The sequence below is a fragment of the Dendropsophus ebraccatus genome, chromosome 12, assembly GCF_027789765.1.
Source record: "Dendropsophus ebraccatus isolate aDenEbr1 chromosome 12, aDenEbr1.pat, whole genome shotgun sequence".
Taxonomy (NCBI): Eukaryota; Metazoa; Chordata; class Amphibia; order Anura; family Hylidae; genus Dendropsophus; species Dendropsophus ebraccatus.
In genome coordinates, this window is record NC_091465.1 from 25620868 (window position 1) to 25645004 (window position 24137).

General features: G+C 43.7%; 1 protein-coding gene across 3 annotated transcripts in view; it reads left to right on the forward strand.

The window, feature by feature from the left end:
* DVL1 (dishevelled segment polarity protein 1) overlaps positions 1 to 24137 on the forward strand; it is a 150112-nt gene that overhangs the window by 103052 nt on the left and 22923 nt on the right. For all 3 annotated transcript variants that reach the window (XM_069949078.1, XM_069949079.1, XM_069949080.1), the window contains 5 exons: positions 8779 to 8911; positions 15288 to 15381; positions 16385 to 16454; positions 18514 to 18653; positions 23233 to 23309. In XM_069949078.1, coding sequence (XP_069805179.1) covers positions 8779 to 8911; positions 15288 to 15381; positions 16385 to 16454; positions 18514 to 18653; positions 23233 to 23309 — 514 coding nt within the window. The remainder of the gene's footprint in view (positions 1 to 8778; positions 8912 to 15287; positions 15382 to 16384; positions 16455 to 18513; positions 18654 to 23232; positions 23310 to 24137) is intronic.

Genomic DNA, 24137 nt, shown 5'->3' on the forward strand with positions numbered 1-24137 from the left:
GAGCACGGCGATCAGACCGTGCCCGCTAATAGCCGCGGTCCCGGGCTACACGCGGCACCTGGGATCGCGGCGGTTCAGAGCGGGGTCGCCGCGCGGCTCCGCTCTGAACACCTCTTGCGGACACATGATGTATGGGTACGTCATGCGTCCTTAAGAGGTTAAATAACCGCCGTTGTTGCAATCCTGAATATATATCAATGAATATATATGTTGTGTGAACTTAGTCGTAGGCCATGTTCACACTACGTATTTTTACAATAAACAACGGCGGCTGTTTATTGACAGCGTGGCATTACATTAGATTGTATGGAACAACGGCCGTAGTGTATACACACTGTATACAATATGGCCGTACAAAATAATTGACAGGTGAACAGCGGCAGTACAAGATAGCCTGTGCTCACAGTGTAAAGTATGGCTGCTGGCCGTGCTTTACATTGTGTGCTATGGGAAATTGGAGTTCGGGCACACTCGAATACTGCGTTATCGGCCAGGTGAACATCTAAGACATCGTCCGTTGTTTGACACTGAAACACTGGCCGTGTCAAACAACAGCTGATGTTCATGTTGTAATGATAGACTTGTTGTAAAGAGGGTTTCCCATTGTATAAAATGGTGGAATATTGCTAAATTATGTTGTTACTTTTAATCTAGGACCCCCACCACAATCCTGAGAATTAACGGACTGAAGTCCTGCAGCACGACCCCACTGCTTAGTCAGGACGTCCGTCAGGGAAAACCTAGAAGAGGGTGCAGCGATATAGCAGTGTTCCGTTCACTCTTAGAATAAGGGGGGTCCTAGAGATAAGACACCCCACACACACACTTATTTAAAGTGATAGTATATCCCAGTAATATGCCGTCACTCTATAACATGGGAAAATCTTTTTAATGATTTCCTATAATCCCACTTATTATTCATAGAAAATCCCTTTAATCCCTCGCTCGGATTTGTCTTCACACTTCAGGCAATTATCAATACGGTTACTACTGCATCCTATACATAGTGTATTACCGGAGGCCTGAGCAGCCATATTGGTTGTCACACAGGTTCCCTTCCAATAACGCAGAAATGACTGAATAGAATATTTTATCGGCTTGCCATAAGAAGACGACTCCAGGACTCCCGTATAAAGAAATTCTTCACATATTGAAAGTCTCTGATAAGAATCTGTAGCGTTTGTAGTGAAAGTGATCGCAGCGCTGGGGTCATCTGATGACCTCGGATGGTTTCTTGTTCTGGGAGGCTGACTCTGATCTTTTATAGTGTAAATTTCACGCTCATGTATTATCATGTTTCACGTCACTTACAGTACTTAATATATCCAGTCATTATCCTGCCAGCACTGGCAATATAAAGCCGCCGTCTTTAGATTAACATTTCTACCATTACTCCTTCATAGATTCATAGAACATTACTTAGGGTGGGGAATATGTGGTTATATGTATAGATTGAACAAACCTTTATTTACCTTTGAGAAGCTATCGCCCCCTAGGGGTGCGTTGTGTAAAGTGCACTGGTTGACTTTTTACTGGTTTACAGGATTTAACAATAATGTCAGCTGCTATAGGCAATAATACATTTCATCTGTCCTGTTTACTGCATTACGTACAATGTTTCCTGCGGGAGATGTATCTCAGTACCCCAGTGATCCTGTTGTGATCCTGCAGAAATACAATTCCCATCATGAGTCTGTCAGGTTATGATGGGAGTTGTAGTTTAGTAACAGTTGGAGAGCCACAGCTTGGGTAACACTGCACTATAAAGCAAAATTTGTAAATCAGCGACCTCTTGGTCTGTAAGGCGTATACACTTCTGGTGTATACCACTGACATAAGGCTGCAAACCGATCTTTTAATGGGCACTGTCACTTTAAAAAAACTTTTTTGCCATGTCCTAAAGACATGAGAAATTCTGTTAAAGAGGACCTGTGACCCGCCGTGCCGAGGTGACAGGCTCCCGACCCCCTGTTAGATCCCCTTATACTCACGTGATCCCGCCGGGTCCCGCTTCCTGAGCCGGTCGGGTCACGGAGATTTCAGCGCCCGAAGCCCAGCGCGCGCGCTGAGAGATGAGTCCGATGCCCATAGAGAATGACGGAGCATCGGACTCCCTATTCATTCTCTATGGGCATCTGACTCTGCTGTCAGCGCGCGCGCCGGGCTTCGGGCGCTGATATCTCCGTGACCCGACCGGCTCAGGAAGCGGGACCCGGCGGGATCACGTGAGTATAGGGGGATCTAACAGGGGGTCGGGAGCCTGTCACCCCGGCACGGGGGGTGACAGGTGTCCTTTAAGTTCAGATCCCCACCAATTATTGGATAGAGTAAGCAGAAGCACTAAGCTCAGCACTTCTCTCCCTAGATTGCTGCTATTTCTGTCTTGGTGCAGGAGACAGTCCGCACTGTAAGGGTCCTATTAGACGAAGCGATTTTAAATGATAAACGATTGACGATAAACGAGATTGTTTGCCGTTAATCTAAAATCATTCACCATATCACACAGAACCATAGTCAGTTACTACCATCGTGTACTCCATCTGATCCCAGCAAAAGAAGGAACGATTTGGAATTTGGAACAGTGAACGATTAGTGAACAAATGCGGAATTAGAGGGAACGAATGTGGAACTGCAGTGAACGATTAGCGAATGATAAGTGAACGATTAACGATGATTTTAGGGTCAGATGTAAATGATCAACGACACATGAACAATTTTTCAATCATTGCCTGAAGTTACACAGGACAAGACACAAGATATAACGATTTTCCCAACGATAATCATCCTGTGGGGGGCGAGTGTTTATGCCAGCCCCATCTGATAATCGTGGGGGTCCAAACATCCAGACCACAACCGATCAAAACATTTGACCTTTCTCTAGAACATGTCCAACTCTCATTTTTGAGAAGTACGTTTTTCATCTTCTCCACATCAAGTATTTTCACTTTGGCTGACATCAAGGCAGAGCTCTTAAAAATTGAAAGAATTGTGAAAAAAAAGTATATTAGAAACTGTCAGAACTGTTCATTATACAAGGATTAGGCTTTATTTACTTAGATGTGGATTACCCCTTTGTGTTCTTTGAGGAAGGGAGGTATTGGTTAATATATTATTTTTTTTAGTTCTAATGCTTTATTAGTTATTATAACAAAGCTATACTTACTTGTATCCAGGTCCAGTCTCCTGAAGGCAGCTATATAATAGCTATACTTACTTGTATCCAGGTCCGGTCTCCTGAAGGCAGCTATATAATAACTATACGTATTTGTATCTAGTTCCAGTCTCCTGAAGGCAGCTATATAACAAAGCTATACTTACTTGTATCTAGGTCCAGTCTCCTGAAGCTTTTTAGTCTTGTGCTAGTCAAAAAACTAGACTAAACACGTGAAGTCCAGGTCAGTACAGAGAGTTACAGCTCAATGTGTCCATCAGTCACTTGGCTGCTTTCTCTGTGAGCGCTCAGATGGCCTGGGACTTCCTGATCTTGTGCTCTTTTTTCAATCAGCACAAGACTAAAAAGGTGTCCTTAAGGAGATTGGACCTGGATACAAGTAAGTATAACTTTGTTATAAAGCATAGTAACTAAAAAAAAAGTAATATTTCATGTAAATTGCAAACTTGCTTTATTTCACATCACCTGTTGACATGTCAAAAGTTATTTGTAGTGACAGGTACTCTTTAAACCTCCTCATATTGTGAAAGCCCACCAAACTTATGATGTTCAGTGGGATTGGTCATCGATCTCTGTATGTGGTGGCCTCTAAACTACCAATGGCAGCTGTTGGGGGTAAGAAGCTTAAAGGTTATGTTAAATTTCAACAAGCTTCATGCCCTCAAGAGGTAAGCAGCTGTCACATATGTCAGATAGAGCCTTAAAGTGGTTGACCCCCCCCAAAAATATATTTCAAATCAACTGGCGCCAGAAAGTGCCAGAGATTTGTAATTTACTTCTATTAAAAATTTCAAGTGCCTATCAGCTACTGTCCTGCAGGAATTGGTGTATTCTTCCCAGTCTGGAGAGCAGGAGAGGTTTTCTATGGGCATTTGCTACCGCTCTGGACAGTTCCTGTAATGGACAGAGGTGATAGCAAAGAGCACTGTGTCAGACTGGAAAGAATACACCACTTCTTGCAGCACATACAGCAGCTGATAATTACTGGAAGACTTGATTTGAAATAATTTTTTGAGGGGTGAACAACCCCTTTAATTCCCTCATCCCATTGGCATGTTTGTCCAAGTTGAGCATACATGTGTACGATGGAGTCAGTACAAGTAACTGTAAGCTGACAGCTATGAACTAACCTAAGGGCCAGGGCCTAGGTTTCCTGTCACGTCATCTGCGCAACGTGCATAATCTTCCTCATCTTTCCCCCATTGCTGTTTTGCCCCCATTCTTCAGATTCTCCGTTGTGCTGAGGTAAAGAAACTGAATCCGGGCGTGAAGATGAAAAGCGTAGAGAGACGATTAGATTATGTTTTGTTTCGGAGCAGTTTTCCATCTGTGATCGCAGTCATTTTGTCTAGAAAACTGAGGCCTGCGCCTAGGGAGGGTTGTGAAGACAAAACTACCTCCTAAGCCTATTACATGCTGAGCCTGGCGTGGTATAAGATGTCTGAGGAGACGAAGAAGGAATAGATGCTTATGTCTTTACCTTTCCAGTACCCGCCTTGTCAAGTGATAGGATTGAAAGCTGAGAGGCGATGATTTGTAATGTATTATGCATATAAAACTCCGGCACGCCGCATTCTTGTGGAAGGTTGCTTCAGGCTGCCATCAGCTATAATCAGGGCTTAGCGCCATCATTATATCACATTTCAGATGGAACACCTACACAACAAAAGCTTCTATGTGAGTGTCATCCAGGAGGACCGAGCCATTGTCATTGAAGAGCCTGAACAATGCTATAGGGAGGGCAACACGAAAATGGAGACTATGAGGCCTCATTCATAGGGGCAGGTTGGACCTGTGTCTGGATTCGGGATGTAAAATCCTTCTAGCTCACTTATAGCCCCATACATCGCTATAGTCAGGGGCAATTGCCCAGTGTCCATTTCCTGGGGTTCCTTGAGAGTGGGAGATCAACAATCTAATTAAAAAGCGGTGTGTTACACTGTTAGGGCCCTATTCCACCGGACGATTATCGTTCGCATAATCGTTAACGATTGCGACAGACCTGAAAACGTTCCCTCATTTCCATGGAACGATAATCGTTACTTATGATCATATTTGCGATAATTTTTCCTTCGCTATTTCTTCTTAATTGCGTTCGTATCTACTGGGAATGACCAAACGATGTCTTATTCAATGCGAACGATTTGCGAACGTTTTGCGAATGAGCAACGATAAAAATAGGTCCAGGTCATAAAGCGATCAACAATTTCTCGTTCGGTCGTTAATCGTTAATCGTCAACTGCATTTCAACCGAATGATTATCGTACGATTATCTGAACGATAATCGTCCGGTGGAATAGGGCCCTTAGGCCATGTTCACACTACATATAAGGGCCCTATTCCACCGGACGATTATCGTTCAGATTATCGTTAATCGTTCGAATCTAAACGATAATCGTTCGGTTGAAATGCAGTTGACGATTAACGACCGAACGAGAAATCGTTGATCGCTTTATAAGACCTGGACCTATTTTTATCGTTGCTCGTTCGCAAATCGTTCGCACTGAATAAGACATCGTTCAGTCGTTCACAGTAGATACGAACGCAATAGCGAAGAAATAGCGAAGAAAAAACTATCACAAATACGATCATAAGTAACAATTATCGTTCAATGGAAATGAGTGAACATTTTCAGGTCTTTCGCAATAGTGGTCGTTTGAGATCGTTAATTGTTAACGATTATGCGAACGATAATCGTCCGGTGGAATAGGGCCCTAACACCGGCCATTCTGTGAACAATGTGGATTGGAAACACAGATAGGCTATGTTCACACACTGTTGAAATTTAGTGGATGGACGTCATTTTATGACAAATAATGGCCGTCATTTCATAACAGCGGCCAATGTTTTAAAATAACGCCAATTATTTGCCATTAAATGCCGGCCATCCACTAAATTTCGACAGTGTGTGAACAGAGCCTTTCTGTGTTTTCAGTCCTCTCCTGGTTTTGGTTGCAATATGAGGACCAAAATACAGAGCAAAAATACTGTGTGTGAACCCAGCGTTATTGGGGAACTGGATTATAGTATTAGACTATGTTCACACAATGTATTTTTCCGTATTTCAGTCGGCAACAACAGCCGTAGTTAATACGAGAAAATACGCTGGCCGGGTGTCTATGGGATCCCGGACGGAGAGTATATACATAGTATACGCTTCGGCCGGGACTCCTAACGGTGCCACAAACAATTGACATGTCAGTTTTCTGTGGCCGCTATTCATTGAACTCCAGTCTTCCAGTACTTATCAGCTGCTGTATGTCCTGCAGGAGGCAGTGTATTCTTTCCAGTCTGACACAGTGCTCTTCACTGCCACCTCTGTCCATGTCAAGAACTGTCCAGAGCGGTAGGGGTTTTCTATGGGTATATGCTACTGCTCGGGACAGTTCCTGTCATGGACAGAGGTGGCAGCAGAGAGCACTGTGTCAGACTGGAAAGAATACACCACTTCCTGCAGGGCATACAGCAGCTGATTTTTTTCAAATAGAAGTAAATTTACAAATCTATATAACTTTCTGACAACAGATGATTTAAAAACATTTTTAACCCCTTTAATGGCAACGTTATAAGGTATTGATTAGGCTGTATGTGGCTGTATTACTGTTTTCTGGCATTATGTGGATGTATGACGTAAGCTGAAATTTAAATGGTTTTCTGGGTTTTATTTTAAAAAAAATTCCAGGAGTCATGGATGAGAGGGTAAATTAAAAAAAAAAGTATACTTACCCCTACAATAGCTTCGGGTTCAACGCCAACACTACAGTTGCTCGTACTAGTGATCATTGGCTGCAGTGGTCCTGTGCACAGTGTATGGTGATATCACCAGGGCATTCCCCTGAGCGCCAGGGCTGCAGCGGGCAGCACAGTGGCTTAGTAGTTAGTACTGTTACTTTGCAGAGCTGGGGTCCTGGGTTCTCGTCCTACTACCAACAACATCTGCAAGTACTTTGTATGTTCTCCCCATGTTTGTGTGGCCTTCTCCAATGTTCTCTGGTTTCTTTGGTCTAAAACATACAGATAAGTAAATTGATATATATATATATATATATATATATATATATATATGTATAGCTTTAATGGGGACAGAGACTGATTTTCAGCGAAGACAAGTGCTGCAGAATAAACTGGTGCTCTATAAATAATGGAATTATTATTAATAGGGGATATGGGACTAGGTTTTTTATGTTCTTCCTCAATCCCATATTTTGTAAAGCTTTAAAAAAAAAAATGTTTACATTTTTTTTTCAGAAATCAATAGTACACACGATTTTAAGAAACTTTGTAATTCGGTTTATTAGCCGAAAAATGCATTTTTATCATGAAAAAGCAGTTTGAAGCTCTCCCCCTGTCTTCATGGTTCTCTACAACAACCAGGTCCTTAAAGGACTTTAGGGACCAAACAAGATCCTTCACAATGCCGGCGCAGGTATAAATGATAAAGGGGGTAGTCAATGGTAAGCTCAGCAGTGATGGCTACCAATAATTATGACTCCCAGCCAAGATAATAGTAACAAAAAATAAAATAAATTTATTAAAAGTAGCGACGCGTTTCGGCACTATAGTCCATCAGTGCCTTTCTCAAGCCTAATCTTCATGGTTCTCTATGGAGAGGGGAGGGGTGGAGGGAGATGAGGCACCAAAACAGGACAACAAAGAGTTAATTTACAGCTACATCACGGGCCTATCTCCTCTGAAGTTATCACTGACCTCTGAATACCACTTTCATACAGGTCCTGCTGTGTAATCCTTTGTTCTCTGCTCTCTGCTGCTGACTAATCTCCCTCATCCCCCCTTCCCTCTCCATAGGTTACACAGGGCCCGACTGATATAAAAGAGTTGAGATTTCCTGATAATGAGCAGTGGATGAGAGAGAGGAGGGAGGGGGGGGGGGCTGGGGAAAGTCTTTTTGAATGCAGATAATGGCATATTTGCCTAATAAACCTAATTACAAAGTTTCTTAAAATCGCCTGAACTATTGATTTCTGTAAAAAAAAAAAAATAATACAAGAGTGACACTACAATAGCTTGCTTTGCGGTTTGTATAAAGGCGGCCATAGTGTTCCTCCCCCAGAGGTGGAATTGACTTCTTAGCAAGTTGTCAGGAAAGAATGACTCTTCTCCTGCTTCCTATTGCTGTCTTGATGTGTACAGTACAAGTAGATGATAGCGGCGGTATGACAGCCGGCAGGGGCCGGTGACGTCCTGGAGGAGCTCCGGTCCTGGTAGATGATGACAGAGATGCGCTGTGAGGTAACGCTCCTTCATCTTCATCAGTCAGGGCATCTCACATCAAACAGCCTGGAAATGACAGCGCCTATTAGTCTGATTAAAGGCATGACCTGTTCTCAGCTTTGGTGTCTCTCCGTCACAGCGTCGGCCATTTTTCATTCTGATTAAAGGAAGACGTCCATGGAGCGAGATGATGATATTTGTTCCTCAGGTGCCCCTATCTATATAGGAGGACTCTGCTGAACCTACTGTACTGTGCACTGGTTTCTGTCTCTTGTACAGACTCTTTGCTTTGATCACAACTGTTATCTTGGTATTTGCTGATAATGGTGGTCCAGGGGGCTCCTGCTCATCTCATTGTTTATTCTCTGTGGCAGTTCCAAGGATCAATGGGCACCCCAAAGTGGAGCGTATACGGGAGACGGGAGGATATGACAGCACGTCCACCGTGATGAGCAGCGAGCTGGAGTCCAGCAGTTTTGTGGATTCTGATGAGGACAACACTAGCAGGTATGTTCCGGAGTTTGTAGATCCTTGTTAGGCTAGGGGCCTGTGACCCCTTCCCTTTTTATTACGGCATTCGACTCAGTATAGGACCCTACATAGTGTCAGTATTCTAGAGTTCTTAAACTTTAATGTGCTAATGTTCTAGAATTCTTAGATACCAGCGCTCTAGATTTCTTAGTCATCTGCACAAGTTCTAGAACTTTTCTTTATCAGTGTGCCAGTGTTCTTAGCTTTCAGGGTGCCAGTGTTCTAGAGCCCTTAAATTAAATATGCTGGTGTTAAATAAATCTGAACCATCATAGTGGTTTCATTCTGGAACTATTAGACACCAGAATGCCAGTGTTCTTGAACATTTGCTTTCTGTGTCTGTGTTCTAGAACTTTTATATGTTGTGTTCTAAAACTTAGCTGTCAGGGTGCCAGTGTTGTATATGCTAACCATCAGATGTGTATGTGTTGGTGTCAGAGTTTATTCTAGACCTCATAGATATCAGTATTCAATGGTTTGGAAAGTCTGTCAGGGTGCAAGTATTCTTCAGCTATTAGATGTCAAAGTTCTGGTGTTCTAGAACTGTAAACCATCATAGTGACAGTTTACATGTCAGTACATGTCAGTGTTCTAGAACTTTTTACCCATTTGTGTGCTAGTGTTCTAGATACCAGTGTTCTAAAACTTAGCTTCTAGGGTGCCAGTGTCCTAGAACTCTATGAATATGCTGGTGTTCTAGCACTATTGGGTTTCTCAAACTCTTAGATGTTAGTATTCTAGTATTAAAGAACCCTTAGAATGTCAGCATGCCATTGGTTTAGAACTCTTAGCCATCTGTGTTCGTATTCTAGAAGGCTGCACCTACCATAGATCCCCCAAAAGTCACAAACGCTTGTTCAAACCCGTGATTTGGGTAGGCAGGGGGGCTCGGTAAGCTGTGGAGGGGGCATGGTCTTTACCTGTTCTGGATTTTAGAACCAGTGTTCTAGAACACAGATGTTTGTATTCTAGAAGTCTTAGCCTTCATTGTGGCTTTATTCTAGAACCCTGAGATGTCAAAATTCTGGTATTCTAGAACGCTCAGACATCATAGCGGCTTTATTTTAGAACTCTTAGAGGTCAGTATTCCAGTCAGCGGTAGTTACAGGTGTCGGTGTGTTACATTTCTGGAACTTTCTAGGTTGTCACGGTACACCAATTTCATAAAACCCATAAGGGGACATTTATTATCAGGCTAATATGCCTTTTTATGGCGCAGATGGAGCCGATGCATGTAAATATATTCATAAACACTGGTTTTGCTAATATTCTATTCGCATTGGGCAGAACAGGGGGTGCGGCTGCACATTGGAAAAATGTCATTCAAACTTAGGTTCCACTTTGTGCACACGGAGGGGCTCCGATACGCACAAGATTTATGTATTTACATAAATCCCCAGAGCCTCGGCACTGCGGGAACATTTTTAAGCCCAGCGCAATAATAATAATTGTCCCCCATAGTGTTTGTTTAGCAATACTTTACAAACCACGGGGCACATGACCTTGTAACATTGGGCACCACTGGTCTAGGACAGAATATTTAAAGTGTTTTGGAAAATGGAGTGATGGAACTCTTAATTTTCTCATACACAGCCCCTTAAAAAGATTTTTATGTGAACTTTTGCTAAATGTTTAGACTCTAGTTTTAGGCTATGTTTGGTAGGAAAATCCAAAATCAATTTTAAAAGGGTACTCCGGCTATAATCTTTTTCTTTCACATCAACTGGTTTCAGAGAGTTAAATAGATTTGTAATTTACTTCTATTTAAAAATCTCTAGTCTTCCAGTACTTATCAGCTGCTGTATGACCTGCAAGAAATGATGTTTTCTTTTTAGTCTGATACAGTACTCTCTGCTGTCACCTCTGTCCTAGACAGGAACTGTAGAGATCTGTAGCAAATCCCCATAGAAAACCTCTCCTGTTCTGGACAGTGGCAGCAGAGAGCACTGTTTTAGACTGGAAAGAAGACGCCGCTACCTGCAGGACATACAGCAGCAGATAAGTACTGGAAGAATAAAGATTTTTAAATAGAAGTAAATTACAAATCTATGTAACTTTCTGAAACCAGTTTTTCGCTGGAGTGCCCCTTTAATAATAAAAACAACACATAAACCTTAGGCGTCTATCATATTACTTGTATGATTATCTATGTCTGACAGAGAAGTAGAACATTTCCAACAATATGTCAAGACAAGCCAGAACGTGACGATTCCACCAAGCAGTTAGACTCTAGCTGCCATGGTGGCTGTGGTCAAGGTGTGTCTCCTCTCCTTGTCATCACATCTCTTCTCTCTCCGCTTATGATCTGGCATGCTCAGTACCCAGAGATCAAGACGCCTTCCCCGGGGCTTCACTCCTGCAGGCTCTGACAAGGGTGGGATGCATCTGAGATGACAGTGGGTTTGTTTTGGAGGTTAGAGTTTAGAGATGAAGAGACTAGTTACAATTGATGGGTTGATGTAAATCCTCATAGACACATCAGCGTTAAGATCTAGATCACTGCTGTCATCACATGCGGTAATGAGGAGAAATAATGGATGCCGGAGAAGTTTGGGGTCCTGACAAGAATCCTGTAATACTTTTGGAAACAAGCTGTAGGAGACGGGCCATCTAAGCACATGGGTGCACTCAACCATAAGATAAAGAAATAGGGAGACAGCTAGGATGTTATGTAGCATCCTGTGCAAAATGTACAAATCCTTAGTGTATGCCTGAGATGCCAGTCACACTTGCACAACAACAAAAACAAATGTACATAGACTTTGGAAAACCATAAGGAATGATAAATAATATAAGCATATGATTCATAGTAGTGATATAAAAAAAAAACAATAGTAGCATTTACTATAAGCATTATCCAATGGATATTGCAACTAAAATAATGTACCAAAGTCTCACCATTGCCTCAGATACCCCCAGGAATAAGAATATCTAGCTCTGTTGCACCACCTTCTGGAGGAAACTATATTTCCCAGCATGCTTTGCACCTCAGAGTAAAATGCTGGGTACCCGCATCTATCTTCTATCTATCTATCTATCTATCTATCTATCTATCTATCTATCTATCTATCTATCTATCTATCCATCTATATAGATAGATTAGCAAAAGAGAGAGAGACGAAACAACAGTGTCTCCTTTCCCCTATACTACTCAGGAGAGGCTGTTGTTTTCCTGCCCTTAGCCAGGTGATTACTCATAGGTGGGATGTCAGTGGTGGGCGGAGTTACATAGAAGGTGTTAAAGCTTTCCCGGCAACAGAAGAGACAGAGATCATGTGATCTCGGTCTCTGAAGGGAGGAGGAGGATAGAGGAGTGGAGACAGAGTGGACCAGGCAGTGATGATTATCAGCAGTTTCAGGGTGTGAGTCAGGATGTGCTGCAGACAAACGGCCCAATTCATGTAATAGAAACCGATTACAACTAAGCTTAGATTAGAGGTGGGGATTGAACAGGGTTAAATCTTTCTTAGCTGGAGTTTCCCTTTAAGTCCCCAGTCATGTTTTGAGGCACCTTAATTGAAGGTGTTTTAAATCCTTCTGCCTTCTACCCCTCTCGCCCTGGTGGGTCTGTTATCTAATAAAGCTTCAGGCCTGTGTATCCCCCCTTCTCCTTTCCCATGTAATTTTCCACCCTTTGCTGGTCTGTTATACTTGTTGTTGGACATGGGAAGTTTTATTAGTATACTCTTGTAGTGCAGCATGTAATGTATAGTATAGGGCCTGCAGCCATGTACTGCGCATGACTTACCTGTGCTACTAAGTGAGAATGTGTTATTTATATTACTGTTTGGCTCTAGAATTCCATCATAAGAGGGTTGTTCAGATTCAGAAGAGAGATTCTGCTTATTTTACCCCCAGAAACAGCGCCACACCTTTCCATTGGCTGCATATGGTGTTGCAATTCATAGTCACTTGAATGGGGAAGAGTTGCAACACCACGTACAGCCAATGGACGGATATAGCAAAAAATAAATTAAAATCAGACCCTCTTAAGTACAACCCATTTAACTGCACATCCTTCAGGCTCATATTCACATTGCGCCTACTTATATAGAAGCTGCGCATGCTATTCCCCATCCCCCCACCCCCTCGCCTTACATCTCTACTGTCTATGCCATCTGCAGTATTACATTTTTTTCTGCAATTAATGTAGATTCTAATTAACTTGCTGCCAGAAGGCACAACCGACTTTACACATTTCCAGCCGTCATCCAGAACGACAAAGCGCATTTCTGCAAATTCCGCCGAAATAGGGAATAAGGCCTGCGTAAAGGCATATGCTAGTGTAAAACGAGCAGTAATGCCTTTGTCTACGGTGTGACACTGCTTCTGTATCTCCCCAGCATTTAGGTTTCTTCTCCCAAGAATGAAATCATTGCTGCCGGCGATGTAGAAATATCTGTCATCCTGAGAGCAGATTAATTACCGTAGGAATTTCACGGGTACAGATCTCGGACACGCAGGGCTGAAGATGAAAGGATCCTACTAACACGTCTCCCCACAATGAGCAGTATCATTGTCCAAGGAGTATTTTCTCCATAAGCATGAATAAAACACATCTGTCTGGAATGAATATTTAATGAAAGCGCAGTGATGTTATATACTGTATACAGGAGAGTAGCTGTACAATGGCACCTATAATATAAGTGGCACATTGTAGCTAGGGGGGTTGTTACTGATTATACAGCCTAGGAGCTTTAAGCCACACCCAATTGTCTATAACATGTCTGCATCTCTTTGTGTACAGAGATGGTTAACTGGCATTAGCATTGTATGTCTGTAGTCCTGTAGTGGTGTTTAGTATACTCCAGTATACATTTCTTTTTTAGAGGATTGGATGTTATGAATCTGATTTTAGCTTGCCTGATGAAGAAGGTGATCTACCTTCGAAATGCGTCACATCATTTTAGATTGCTTGATTTCATTTATTGGATACTGTGTCTGGTGATTTCCTTGTTCCAAACTTAAAGTCTATTCACAAGGTCCGGTTTAAGGGGAGTTGTACCACTGAATTTTGATCACTGATTTTACTCTGGAAAGTGGCTTTTGGTATACAGTTAAAATATCCCACTGATTTCATATTAAAAAACCCTTTAGTCTGAAATGTTTAAAATAGAAAATTTTAAACTAAAAGCAGGCCAACATCTATGAAAAGGCATTAAACTTTCAGCTCCCAAAGAGTCATTCTCCAGCATTTAGGAGTGGAAAACCCCCTTGTGGAGGAAACCTCTAGGGAACAATGGCTGAAGGATCACCCTTCTCCTGGGCTTAGAAGACGATGCCAAAATGTAACTTAAAGGGGTATTCCCCCCAAAATTATTTTTGCATTAATACGTTGCCCACTCGTAGCTTTCCATCTTTCCAATATAAAGTTATAACGGATTCTGCACAGTTTTGCTGTTATCTAGGTGCCCCCAGCCCCTCGGATTGCATAGAATCATCAGACCTCAGTCCACTCCGACACGCTCCCTGCTCCTGGCCCCGACTCTCCGAGACGGCATCACGTGTCCTGCATCTCTTCAATGGGCTGGGTTAGCGCTTCTAACCCAGCCAATCTGAAGTGATGAAGGACACTGACAGGGGATGGCTTCTGTAAGAGAGGGAGACAGTGATCAGTGCAGCTGTCACTGTCTCCCTTTCTAACAGCAGCCACCCCTGTCACCCACACCGTGTGGCCCCAGCCCCAGAGCTCACCCCCTGACTGTGCCCCCTCACGCGTGTCGGCGCTTACTGGCAGCCACCTCCCCCCCCCGTCCCCCGTCCCCCAGCTGCGGCGCTTACGGGCAACCGCCCTCCGGCCCCCCGCATCATTTGCGGCAGGACCATCCCCGTGTCACCCGCGCATACCGGCGGCTGCACCCCCCCCCCCCCCCCCCCCCGGAGCTTGCCCGGCCTGCACGCCCCCAGCATTCCCCCAACCCGCCTCGCTACACCCCCCCACCCACCCCCCGCCCGGTAACTCACCGACAGCGGCGGCACCCCCATCACCCGGAACTCGCCCGGCCCACGCGCCCCCAGCATTCCCCCAACCCGCCAGCTAGGACCAGCTAGGTTTGGGAGCATTTTATTTTTTTTGCTCTTGGGGGGAATACCCCTTTAACATAATATTATCCAAATTTTCATAATAATATGTTTACTATAGAGAAAACATACAGGTAAGTGAAGGATTTAATACATCATATATCATCGTACACAATATTATCAGTTAAATAAATGATCGAGTAAACATAGCACAGTAAAACAAAGTGTATTTCCCATACAAAAACCTAGAAACATGACAAGAGCTTGGTGACTATGATAGTAATCACTATTGAGCCATATTATAATAAATATACATTTCTACATGATACAGGTTAAGCAGCTCCACGGAGCAGAGCACATCCTCAAGACTTATACGGAAGCACAAAAGAAGGCGACGGAAGCAGAAGATGAGACAAATCGACAGGGTGAGTAGTACATATTCTGTTATGGTGCGTTCACACCTACAGGATCTGCAGCTGATTTTCTGCAGCAGATTTCATTTAAATAACTGAACACAGCATCAAATCTGCTACAGATCTGCTGCAGATCCTGTAGGTGTGAACGCACAGGAGACCTAGAGCTCCAGTATGGCATTTAAAGGAGAAGTCCAGAGAAAATTTTTATTAAAGTATTGTATTGCCCCCCAAAAGTTATACAAATCACCAATATACACTTATTACGGGAAATGCTTATAAAGTGCTTTCTCCCTGCACTTACTACTGCATCAAGGCTTCCCTTCCTGGATAACATGGTGATGTCACTTCCTGGATAACATGGTGATGTCACTTCCTGAATACCATGGTGATGTCATGACTCAACTCCCAGTGCTGTGCGGGCTGTGGCTGCTGGAGAGGATGATGGCAGGGGGACACTGAGGGACACAGGGCACTGGAGGGACACTGAGCATCCCCCTGCCATCATCCTCTCCAGCAGCCACAGCCCGCACAGCTCTGGGAGTCGCGTCGTGAAATCACCATGTTATCCAGGAAGTGACATCACCATGTTATCCAGGAATTGACATCACCATGTTATCCAGGATGTGACATCACCATTTTATCCAGGAAGTGACATCTTCATGTTATCCAGGAAGTGACATCACCATGTTATCCAGGAAGTGACATCACCATGTTATCCAGGAAGTGAAGCCTTGATGCAGTAGTAAGTGCAGGGAAAAAAAGCACTTTATGTGCATTTCCCATAATAAGTGTATATTGGGGATTTGTATAACTTTTGGGGGGCAATCCAAAAGTTTAATAAAAATTTTTGACGGACTTCTCCTTTAAGTGTGTTATATAGTTACAACACAGATTTATATATCATGGCCATTAAAATAAGGGTTGAAGGTTAGTTAACATGTAAGGCATTACTAAATGTTAGTAGGGCATATCTTATATTGTTTCTGATTCTGTCTTGTATTCTCATTTACAGTCCTCATCGTTCAGCAGCATCACAGACTCAACCATGTCCCTAAATATCATCACAGTTACATTGAACATGGGTAAGCGGCACTCCCGTTGTATATATTATGATACCTCTTATTAGACAGGTGCACTTTAAGGCTGGGTTCACACTACGTATATTTCAGTCAGTATTGTGGTCCTCATATTGCAACCAAAATCAGGAGTGGATTAAAAACACTGAAAGGATCTGTTCACACAATGTTGAAATTGAATGGATGTTGTATTGAAATAATGGCCGTTATTTACTGTTATATGGCGGCCATCCACTCAATTTCACCATTGTGTGACCATAGCCTTTCTGTGTTTTTAATCCACTCCTAGTTTTGGTTGCAATATGAGGACCACAATACTGACTGAAATATACGTAGTGTGAGGGGAACGGGCCAGCATTTATGAGGAAAGGGCGGCCGTCTATTAATAACGACGGCCACAAATAATGAACGGACACCTTATCCTGACAGAATCCCATAGTGGGAACATAGTCTAAATAAGATACCCTTTAAGAGAGAAAGTATATTTACAGAGCAGATTTGTTACAGAAATTGTTGGGACTGTTCCATGCATTCGAATGGGGCTTTCAGAAATCTGTGTGCTCGACACTAAAGCAACCCCATTACAATGAATGGAACTGATTTTCAATGGCAGTATGTGTTAATATAAGAAGTCCGGCGATTTTGAAAATCCGACAGCTGGCAGGTGCAGGGGGGAATTTAATAATAATAATAAGTAATAATAATACGAACTTACCTCTACCCGTGTCTGCAGTGAGCGGCGGGACTGGCCTTGGAACCCTCCGGGATCTCTGGGGTGTGCACGTCATGACCCGGCTGATGGACTGGCCACTCAGCCAGTCAGTGACTCGGACAGGACGTCATTTCAGTCACTGATTGTCTGAGCGGCCAGTCCATCAGCCGGGACAGGCATTTTCCCCATCATCACAACTACTGGCGGGCGTCCTGAGGCCGGTCCTGCCGCTCACCGCGGGCACAGGGAGAGGTAAGTGTGTTCTCATTATCACATTCCCTCCTGCCCCTGCCAGCTGTCGCCGGACTTCTCCTTTAAAGGTTTTATCCGATCATTAATTCTTAAGGGCCTGTTACACGGGCTGATTGCCTGCCAGGAGCGTTGCTAGAAACACACCAGTGGCCGATAATCAGACCATGTAAAAGTGACAGCGATCAGCTAAGGAGCAGGAAAATGGATATGCATGTGCTTTCAGTTTCCAGATCACAAGCAGTGTATAGTAACCTTCTGTGCAGCTTCTGATCCAGTATACTGCACTCCCATCCTCCCACTCCCGACCTTCTGGATACCGAATGCAGGATGGGAGAGCTGAAGAGCAGGATGCCGGATCACAAGCAGTGCAAAAGGTATGTATATACTGATCTGATCTGGAAATTGACAGCACAGATATATTCATACCATTATCGTTCGCATAATCGTCAACGATTAACAATCTCAGACTACCGCTATTACGATTAACGACCGAACGAGAAATCGTTGATCGCTTTATAAGACCTGGACCAATTTTTATCGTTGCTCGTTCGCAAAACGTTCGCTAATCGTTCGCATTGAATACAACGTAGTTCGGTCGTTTGCGGGAGATACGAACGCAATAGCGAAGAAAAAACGATCGCAAATACGATCATAAGTAACGATTACCGTTCCATGGAAATGAGTAAACGTTTTCAGGTCTTTCGCAATAGCGGTCGTTTGAGATCGTTAATCGTTAACGATTATGCGAACGATAGTCGTCCGGTGGAATAGGGCCCTTAGACTATTGTGACCTCTACTTGGAATGAACAAGTAGCTTGAAAGTCATAGTGACATACGTTACCATGACTACCACAGGGATCACAGTAGTGGCTTATACCTGCAGGCCTAGAAAAAAAAAGGACATCATGGTCGAAAATAGCCGTGACATTGTATCTAAAGGGAATGCCATAGAATATGTGTTACCCTAGCAGCACATCATATATATGTATATTTCCGTGTAAATGCAGCAACATAAATAATAGATGTTTTCAGACATGTATGTACATAGCATACGACTAGGCCTGGATGATTTAACCCTTTGTTGTGATTCTATTTCACCAGAGAAATACAACTTCCTGGGGATCAGTATTGTGGGTCAGAGCAATGACCGCGGGGATGGGGGAATCTATATTGGATCCATCATGAAAGGTGGCGCCGTAGCAGCGGATGGACGCATTGAGCCTGGAGATATGCTTCTGCAGGTGTCGTATAGGATCATATTATATTATTACATCCACTAATTTTTATCTCTTTGCATGAAGGTAAAAAAATTCATTGTAGTCTGATATCTTGGTTTAGGGACCATAGTTAAAAAAATAACAACAGTATACTAAAGTGCAGAATAAGGCTATGTTCACACTTAGTAAGAGACCGGCCGTTCCGTACTGGCCGGATGATTTTTGCAGCTGCAGAGTTCTGATGCGGGCGCATCCGTGCGCGCCCGCATCAGAGCTCCCCACTGCACACTATGGAGCATGCGGCCGGAGCCGCTCGCTCCATAGTGTGCACTGACAGGTTTTCTTTTCTGCGGCCGCTATTCGCTGAATAGCGGCCGCAGAAAACTGACATGTCAATTTTCTACGGAGCCGCGAGAGATTCCATAGAAGAGTTCTACTAAGTGTATACGCTCCGGCCAGGATTCCATAGAAGACAAGGTAATGTATTTTTTGTAAAAAGTATGGCCTTTGTTGCCGATTGCAACAACGGCCTCACTTTTACGAAAAGATATGTTGCGTGAACATAGCCTAAAACAGTATGGCCAGGTGCCCAGGAGAGGGTTACTGGAAACCTGTTCTCCTGGTCTTATTGTGTCGTCCAGGCACAGCTATGGTGTCGGCTTAAACTCAAGCACTTGGTGGAGACGGCGCTGCAGCTTCCTCTCCGTCATCCTTGAGACCATAGTAAATCTGGTTCTGTGGGTAGAATCCTATTATCTTGTTTGAAGGAAGCACTGCACCGCAACATCTTATGTAAGTCAGAACTTTATGATAGTACAACACGTTTCAGGGCTGGATTGGATTGGCCCCCTTCATCAGGTCCTCATACCTGATGAAGTCACCAATCCTGCCCTGAAACACGTTGTCCTATAATAAAATTCTAACAGCCTACAGGATTCTACCCATAGGACTATAGTTACATAGTTTGTAAGGCTGAAAAGGATAAATGTCCATCCAGTTCAGCCTATTATCCTTTAGTGTTGATCCAGATGAAGTAAAAGAAAAACACCGTAAGGAAGAAGCTAATTTCCCACATTTTAGGAAGGGAAATTTAGAATAGATCTCTTAATGAACCACCCCGTCTCTGGAATCTAGTGATTACAAGCTGTAATATTATTACAGGCCTCTTTAGAACCCTTCTGTTGGTTTCACTATGACCACTTACTGGCAGACACATGTCCGTCTAGTTCAACCATAGTCTCACTGCTCTCAAGGTGTCCGTACACTTTCAAATATTGTTCAGCTGACACGAACTGGAGAGAGTGGAACGGCTGCACATCCCATCTATGGCTGATACTAATGCCGCTAAGCCTATATTAAAAATCAACACCAGAGTGTCTGTATATGAATTGATCAAGCCATATTGCCCCGTGTACCACCGCGCAGGTCCTCTGGTCCACACGGGTCCCTACGCTAACTCCACACCGTGTCGGTCAGCGACCGCCAACCCCGCAAAGCGTGCACATGCAGGGAAGGGAGGCCATGGAACGGCCCTGCAACCCCAATGTCACAGGACCAGACCCAAAAAGCCCCACCAAAACTCAGCCAGCACCACCGGCGGGGAAGGCTGCCCCCAAACGACACAAGTATGGATATGGTATTACACTTACCATTGCTGCTCTCACAGAATGGGGAAGACATAGGGTCCAGACATGTGAGCACAGACATATCCTGCTAATTTTGGTCATGTGGGTCTTATAAAGGAGTGCTAGCTGTTCAGAGAGGGAGAACTGTATGTATTCTGATGTGTTTTTTATTTAGCCAAGCGGCACTAGTATCAGCCATAGGTGTGAGGTGCAGCACTCCGTTTCTTCCCTGAGCCACATTTTGTTTCTCTCTTTTCTCCGTGTATTGCACTCCTCCTGGTGAGACCCACATGACCGCAATTAGCAGGAGACACCTGAGTGCACATGGTTTTAATCCCTCCTGTTTTTTTCCCATTCTGTTTGCTGCAGCTATGGTGAGCGCAATACCTTATCCAGACTTGTGCTGCTTGGGGGCGACCTTCTCCGCCGGCGGTGCTGGCCGGGTTCTGGTGTGGTGTTTTTGGGTCTGGTCCTGTGGCATGGGGGTCGCAGGGCCGTCCCATGGCCCCCGTTCCCTGACTGTGCACGCCTGCGGGGTTGGTGGCCACTGACTGGCACGGTGTGGACTTAGTGTAGGGACCCATGTGTATCAGATACCGGCACGAGGTACATGGGGCAGTATGGCTTGATCAATTCATACACAAAATTCTGATGTGTTTTTTATTTAGCCAAGCGGCACTAGTATCAGCCATAGGTGTGAGGTGCAGCACTCCGTTTCTTCCCTGAGCCACATATTGTTCAGCTGACAGTTATCTCTCCTATGCTCCCCATACAAAGTAATGTTTGGCATGGACTTAGGTTCCCGTGTTTTTTTATGGGGAGGGGTAAACTGCTTTGGCAGTGGTTTATCTCTCTAAGAACAAATGGGTTGGGAAGTAAAATTCCATCCTGTGTGATGCCTATCTCCACAAACATCAACTGTCAATGGAGTCTTCTAATACTCATGACAGTTGGGCTCACATAAGTGTATGGGGACCTTGTAGTAAAGTGCTGCTCTTACAGTGGCACACCACAGAGCTGCTAGCTATCTATAATGCGCACTTAACATGGCAATAACTGACAGATGATTGATCATCAGTTATGTCTCCCATCTGGCCCCTGTCTCCCATCACGGTCCTTTATGGGGAGGTAAGAGATAAAGGCCCTATTCCACAGAACGCTTATCGTCCGTATTCGGCCGATATCGGCCTCTACGGATGATAATCGCCCCGTGGAATAGAGTGCAACGATCAGCCGACATCGTTCATGTCGGCTGATCGTTGCAGTCGCTTGTTTTTCAACATGTTGAAAAAGAAACGACTGATACAGCAACGATCTGCTGCCGTCGCTCCGTTGAATAGGAGCATCAGCAGCAGACGCTGCTGTATCCTATGGGCTGCCCGGGCAATCAGCGATCACCCAGGCAGAACTTCCCCCCCCTCCCCCCGTAGCTCCCCGCCGCCCCTCCCGCACTCACCCGCTCGCTGCTGCCGCACTGAATAGCGGCGGCAGCGAGCAGGGAACGAGGAGCAAACGAGCGCTGAGAGCGCTCGTTTGCTCCTCTAAACGACCCGTAAAATAGGGCTTTAAGCCATAGCCAGAGAGCTCTGGCTGCACTTTATCTCTCCCAGAACAAAGGGGTCAGGAGGGGATTTTCCATCACGCTGGACCCCTATCAAAACTGCCATTGGTGGTTGTTCGGGCAAAGCCCATACACCTTATACCAACAGTTGAACCCGCCACAAAATTATAATCTTTACTGCCCGGCTTCAATAACCATGGGATTTAGGTCCAGAGGTCCTTTAACAATCAGAATTATAAGCTGTATAGTAGATCTTTGCCATGTGCTGACATTGAGGTTATATCAGTATGCAGCTGACTGATCAAAGCCTAGAAGTCGGGTTGCTATTGGTTACGCCCAGTCTGCGCCATAGACGCTGCAGTATTAATTAAGCCTGCCTTATGGTATTATTCCATCCTGAAAGACAAAAGTGGAGGAACGCTGCGGAAACAACAAGTAAGATGTGGGCCGCTTATCACAAAGCCTCAGGAGTCATTTACAAGATTACTTGTGTTTCTTTGAGTTGGCTGCGATTACTCAGGGGAGGCTTTAATGCCATCACAGGCTCGTGTCAGCCGCCTTTGATATCACTAAGCCTTATATATACTGGGAATTGTTTCCCTCCTTATAACCTCCCCAATTTAAATGAAGAATGAGGAATAAATGTGTTCATTGCATTTTAATGTTCTTGGGAAAGGTGCCAGGCATACAAGATGTGGGCACTGCCATGTGATTTACTCATCTCATATCATGTTGGTACCAATTATGATCAATAATATTAAAATCAGAGTATTCACATTTACATCTGTCTGTTCTTCTCTCTGCCATTCTGTCTACTTACAGTATACCTCTCTACCTACACAATGTTATATTTTATCTATCTATCTATCTATCTATCTATCTATCTATCTATCTATCTATCTGCTATACTACGCTATTTGTCTATCTAGCCACCTACAGAATATCCTATTTAGCTGTCTATCTATATCATACTGTAGCTATCTAGTTATAGAATCTATCTATCTATCTATCTATCTATCTATCTATCTATCTATCTATCTGTCTATCATCTGTCTGTTCTTCTATCCGCCTTTCTGTCTACCTGCAGTATAGCTATCTACTTACACAATGTTATGTTCTATCTATCTATCTATCTATCTATCTATCTATCTATCTATCTATCTATCTATCTATCTTTCTATATATCTCCTATCTATCTCTCTCATATCTATCTATCTATCTATCTATCAATCATCTATCTATCAATTATCTATCTATCTCCTATCTATCTATCTATCTCCTATCTATCTATCTATCTATCTTCTATCTATCTATCTATCTATCTATCTATCTATCTATCTATCTATCTATCCATCCATCCATCCATCTCATACTATCTATAAACCCTCTTTAACATATACTTTTTGTCACTTTGCAGGTGAATGATGTAAATTTTGAGAATATGAGCAATGATGATGCCGTCAGAGTTTTAAGGGAAATTGTATCGAAACCAGGGTATGTAATATGACAAGTTGTGGTCAGCGTTATATATTATATACATATATCTGCAAATTGTGTAACCTTTGTGACTCATGAGAAATACTATATTAGGCTTTGGTCACACAAAGTATGAGACCGGCCCTTCCGTACTGCGGTACCGGCCAGATGATCTTTAGCGTCGCTGAGTTCTGTTGCGGGCGCATCCGCATCAGAACTCCCCACTGCACACAATGGAGCGTGCGGCTGGAGCCGCTCGCTCCATAGTGTGCACTGACAGGGTTTTCTGTGGCCGCTATTCACTGAATAGCGGCCGCAGAAAACCGACATGTCAGTTTCTCGCGGCGCCGCTAAGGATCCCGGACGGAGTGTTTACCATGTGTATACACTCCATCCGGGATTCCCTCAGCCTGCAGCACTACGGACAGTAAGTACCGCAGAAATCACGGCTGTTTTGCGGAACTTACGTAGTGTGAACATAGCCTTAGGCCGGATTAACATTAGTGTAACACACGTTTTTGCATAGATAAGTCCTGGCCTGATAAATCCTGACCGTGGGTCTAATGAGTCAAACTGCAAATATACATCTGTGTTATCCTAGTGGTAAACCGGCCATAAGGTGGGCTCACACGGGACAGGGTTTTTGTAGGCATTTTAGCAACTGAAAATCTCTTCCATTCATCTATATCGGTTTCTTCTGCTAAAGTATCTGCTCTGTGGAATCTGTTGGCGCTATAAATTTAAATATTATTACTATTATTATAATAAAGTATTGAATCAAACAGTCGCAGAGACTTCTCACATGTCAATATATTCTTATGGTGCTGTATATAACCTGTGCTGGAA